The sequence below is a fragment of the Syngnathus scovelli genome, chromosome 21, assembly GCF_024217435.2.
Source record: "Syngnathus scovelli strain Florida chromosome 21, RoL_Ssco_1.2, whole genome shotgun sequence".
Lineage (NCBI taxonomy): Eukaryota > Metazoa > Chordata > Actinopteri > Syngnathiformes > Syngnathidae > Syngnathus > Syngnathus scovelli.
The window spans coordinates 3,768,821-3,772,821 of record NC_090867.1 but is presented as its reverse complement, the minus strand read 5'-3'; the positions used below and the strand labels follow the sequence as shown (position 1 = coordinate 3,772,821).

Sequence of the window (4,001 nt, the reverse complement as noted above, 5' to 3'; positions counted from 1 at the left end):
GTAGGGGGAGCCACGAGGGGCGCCACGCCTGTTGAGTCACTGACACACTGGACTTGTTCCTCCAAACGCGGCGTGATGCCCGCCAAGGACGCGTATACCCCGTCACGTTCTCCCGAGGAGCGCCAGGACGCAGGCGGGCAGGCGTGGCGGTGTGCATGGCTGCACACATGTAGGCCCACCGCCAGCCTCTCAGCGCTTTCCTATTGCCCCAGCAAGCCTTCTGCTCTATTTGCTTTCCATTGGCTGCATAGTATCTTGCTAGGAAGTGTTAGCATGTGACACGCTAACATTCTTTAGCTCCCTTCTCGTCCCTGCTTGTTTAGCATCAGCGTAGACTGTGCTGGAACATCGCGTAGGAGGTGATGGAGCTGAGGCATCCGGCTCTAATTCGAATGGTCTCGCTGACTTAATGGGCCCAAACAAAAACACGGCTTGTGAGAAGCAAGTAGCCGTAGGCTGTCCCCAACGCTCGCACATCTTTGCGGGATGGCCTTGGGGAGTTTCTGGAAAAGCCTTCGCAATCTATCTCCATCACAGGTGTCAAACCCGAGGCCCGGGGGCCGCATCAATCCACGTGGCCTAGTAAGGGAGGAGTCCACTTTATGCTTCTTGTTCCTTTGGTCGGGCCTAAAACCGTCGCTTCGTCTTTGACATTGCGACATGAAGTCTCTAATGTGACAATGCGCTCATAGTGCCCGAGAGGACGCCAGCTCCTCGCCCCCCCCCCCCCCCCCCCCCCCGTGGCTCGGGTGACCTCTGCCAAGGCGCGGTCACTCACTTTTAATTGCGTCTGCGGGAAGTGAGCTGTCTGTCTCCGAGGCATTCAGTAACCGTGATGCTCTGACACGGCGACGCAATCCGCTCGCCGCTGTTTATCAGCTTGTCGCTCTTCTGACTTTTTGAGAGCGCTCTCCTTTCCTTTCAGAACTTAAGAATTGCGCAATTAATCAGACAACATTTGAGGAATAAGACAGAAAACTGCTGACGTGATGAACGTTTTCTTTAATGAAAATCTGTTCATGTACACGTTTGAACATCTTTCTTTGTTCTTGGTGGATTTTTTTTTTTGCATGCAAGATGCACATCACGTGAAAGAATCACCACGGTTTGAAAAGGTTTTATGCTGGGATGACTTGGGACGACTTGAGTGGACAAGATTCACCGTGAAATGTACGAGAAGAATGCATAACACTGATAAATTACCTCCCCAAAGAAACCACACGGGGATAAAGAGGTAGACGGTTCACCGCCGACCCGCAGCTTCTGCGTCAGCTTGGCTCGACCCAAGTCAGCGAGCGGCGCTCGTCAGTCCGCGTACAGGATGAAGCCCGAGAAGGTGCTGTACTTGTTGCTGTTGCCCCCGTGTGCCTTACCCCCGTCCAACTTGATGCACACCTCGTCGCCCGCATCCAAATGCACGATGACGCTATTGCTGGCGTAGTCGTAGCTCTGGTCCTGGTCCTGAGCGATGGCGCTAGCCCTGACCTAAAGCCAAGAAAGTGCACCAATTTGAGGTAACTTACTCGACAGCGTGAATTTCGTGACTTTCTTAGACTTGGCCACTAGATGGTGACAAAAAGTTTTACAATTCCACCTTCACATCATAACGATAATGTCATTGACGTAAAATCTGCTGAGGCGAGGAATCCTCTGTGTGTATGAGAAGGCGGTGACTCGAGTGTAAAGCTTGGGCTTGACTCAGCTCGCCTGAGAGGATGCGCAGCGCTGCCAACGACCCCTTCGCATCCATCGGGAGTTATTTATGTAGCGAGTGCCACGTATCATCGGCCTCACGCAGACACCATAGGGCGAGGGTTAGGGCGTTCAAAGTCCCCCTTCTAACTTTTGACGGGTGGGAAGCGGCTGGCCTCGCACGGTCAGGACGCATCTGTCGTCGGCTTTGGTCTCGTGCGTGAATGTAGCCACCATTCCGAATATTTGAAGTGTGTCTAGCTCAATTGAGGTTGCCTTTGCTGTTTGCGCTTGCACCTTCTATCTGGCCTCCCATCATGTTTGCGCTTCACTTCACATTTGCGTGCCGTTTGATCAGTGTCAGGCCCGAGGCCTCAGAGACATTAGCAAATCATCCGTGAACGTAACTGATACCTCGTTTTCACGCCTGCGCCGCCTGGCCCGGGCCGGCCACACGATAAACACTACGTGCACGGACGTCAAAAGTTTGTATTTGGTATTTCAAGGCGCTTTGAACTTGTTTGTCGGGACCTCGGGCGACGTCGGTTGCGCACCACGCTCGGCTCGGTTTCCCGCAATCTGGCAGCATTGTGTGTGTTCTTTTTTTTTGCAGGCTTCGAGAGAGTAGGAGCCGAGATCACGACACACATGAACGCTTGACTTCACCGTTTGGACTGGTGGTTTCGCCCCGCTGTGTGATGTAGCTTTTCCTAACGCATCAAGTCAGAAATGGCGACGCTTGGTCGAGTCTCACATACAGGCACGGTGGGCCATTCAGAAGAAGGCTACAATATTTCGTTTTCTCAATCACTCTGACTAATCGGTTGACTTACTAAAGCAGTTTACAAAGAGTCATGAGGTTCTTCTAGCTGTTGTGATCTCACAAAAAGTATGTCAGGATTACCCACCAGACCATTCTTGATCAAGTCGGCCCACATGCTGGTGCCGTCTCCTCCCCTCATCAGAACATTGTATATGAAGAAGTAGGTGCCGGGAATCTTGCACGTGAACTTGCCCGTGGCACCGTCGAAGTTCCCCCCGATGTTGGTCACCACGTCGTCGAATCGCAGGACGTCATAGCCTTCCTGCGGGTTCCGGAGCCCCGCGTAGAAAGCCACTCGGGGCGCCGTGTTGTAGGTGGCCGCGCTCACCGAGCCCGTACCCCCCAAGCCCAGAATCCCGGGAGGTCCCTTGGGTCCCGGTGGGCCCGGCTCTCCAGGGGGCCCTGGGGGACCAGGCTGACCCGGGCGCCCGGGTCTGCCCTGGAAGGCGTGAGCAGGCAAAGTGGGCAGCGGCGGCCCGACACTGGTGTCGCTCAGGTCGGCCCGCTCGTCCACCTGTTGCTCGGCGTTGACTGGCTCCACCACGGTGGGGAAGGGGTCGCACACCATGCGGCAGGTGCCCAGCATCTCAAACCTGCCGCCGCCTTCCTCGCCCCCTCCGACGGAGCTGACCAGCACAGGGATGAGCACCACCAGGACCAGCACCAGCATGACCCCCACGGCGGCCGCCACCAGGGTCTTGCGCCCGATGCTGAGCCGCGGAAGGGGCTGGGCAGCCAGCGCGGAGCTCTCCGGGGAGGGAATGGTGACGGCGGGTGGCGGGGTGCACCGGGAAGAACGCGACCGGGATACTCCGAAAGATGGTGAGAGCTGAGGAAAGGTTGAGTGACAAGCGAGGTAGCCGAGCGAGCCCAACGAGAGAGAGGGAAGACGAGGAGGCGGGTGGAGGGAGAAGAGAGAGAGAGCATCATGCATACACCAACTCTGACTCGGACTCAGGGTGGAGGAGAGCACTTTCTCAGGGATGACGGCAGAACTATCCGCTTCACTCTCCTCCTCCTCGGACAATAAACAATGGTAAAAACGATGAACAGAAAAGTCAACAGGTAAAGTGGTAGTGTTCAATTGTTTTCCATGTCTCCCTGCTGCAACACGCCTGATTGTAATGATCAGGATGCGTATCAATCTTCAGAGCTTTTTGAGGAGCTGATCACTTGAATCAGTTGTGTTGCAGCAGGGTGACATGGAAAGCAGGCAGGAAAGCAGACCTCCAGGACCGGAGCTCGGAGACATTTGCTAGCACACATCACTATAGACTTGCCTGAGGTAAAATATTCAAATGCAAAAGCAGACAATAATAACAATAATAATTACAAATAGTAATATAATATAATATATAATATAATATAATATAATATAATATAATATAATATAATATAATATAATATAAGGCGGCTCGGTGGCGCACTGGGTAGCACGTCCGCCTCACAGTTAGGAGGGTGCGGGTTCGATCCCACCTCCGACTAA

The 4,001-nt window shown here is 54.0% G+C and overlaps 1 protein-coding gene across 1 annotated transcript; it reads right to left on the bottom strand.

Moving 5' to 3' along the window:
* Positions 1 to 982: 982 nt before the first annotated feature.
* Positions 983 to 3,411, bottom strand: LOC125991410 (C1q-related factor). Its single transcript, XM_049759296.2, has 2 exons — positions 2,601 to 3,411; positions 983 to 1,485 (listed from the first exon to the last, which is right to left on the bottom strand). Exons 1-2 carry the CDS (start codon positions 3,183 to 3,185, stop codon positions 1,306 to 1,308), a joined length of 765 nt encoding a protein of 254 aa, XP_049615253.1. The 5' UTR covers positions 3,186 to 3,411; the 3' UTR covers positions 983 to 1,305.
* Between the last annotated feature and the right edge of the window lie 590 nt (positions 3,412 to 4,001).

Bases quoted from the DNA above. Each gene is read 5' to 3' on its own strand.
- LOC125991410 (XM_049759296.2), bottom strand. From the start codon at position 3,185: ATGCTGGTGCTGGTCCTGGTGGTGCTCATCCCTGTGCTGGTCAGCTCC. The intron at 1,486-2,600 runs GTGGGTAATCCT...TCTTGGCTTTAG, and splicing joins ACTTGATCAAGAATGGTCTG to GTCAGGGCTAGCGCCATCGC.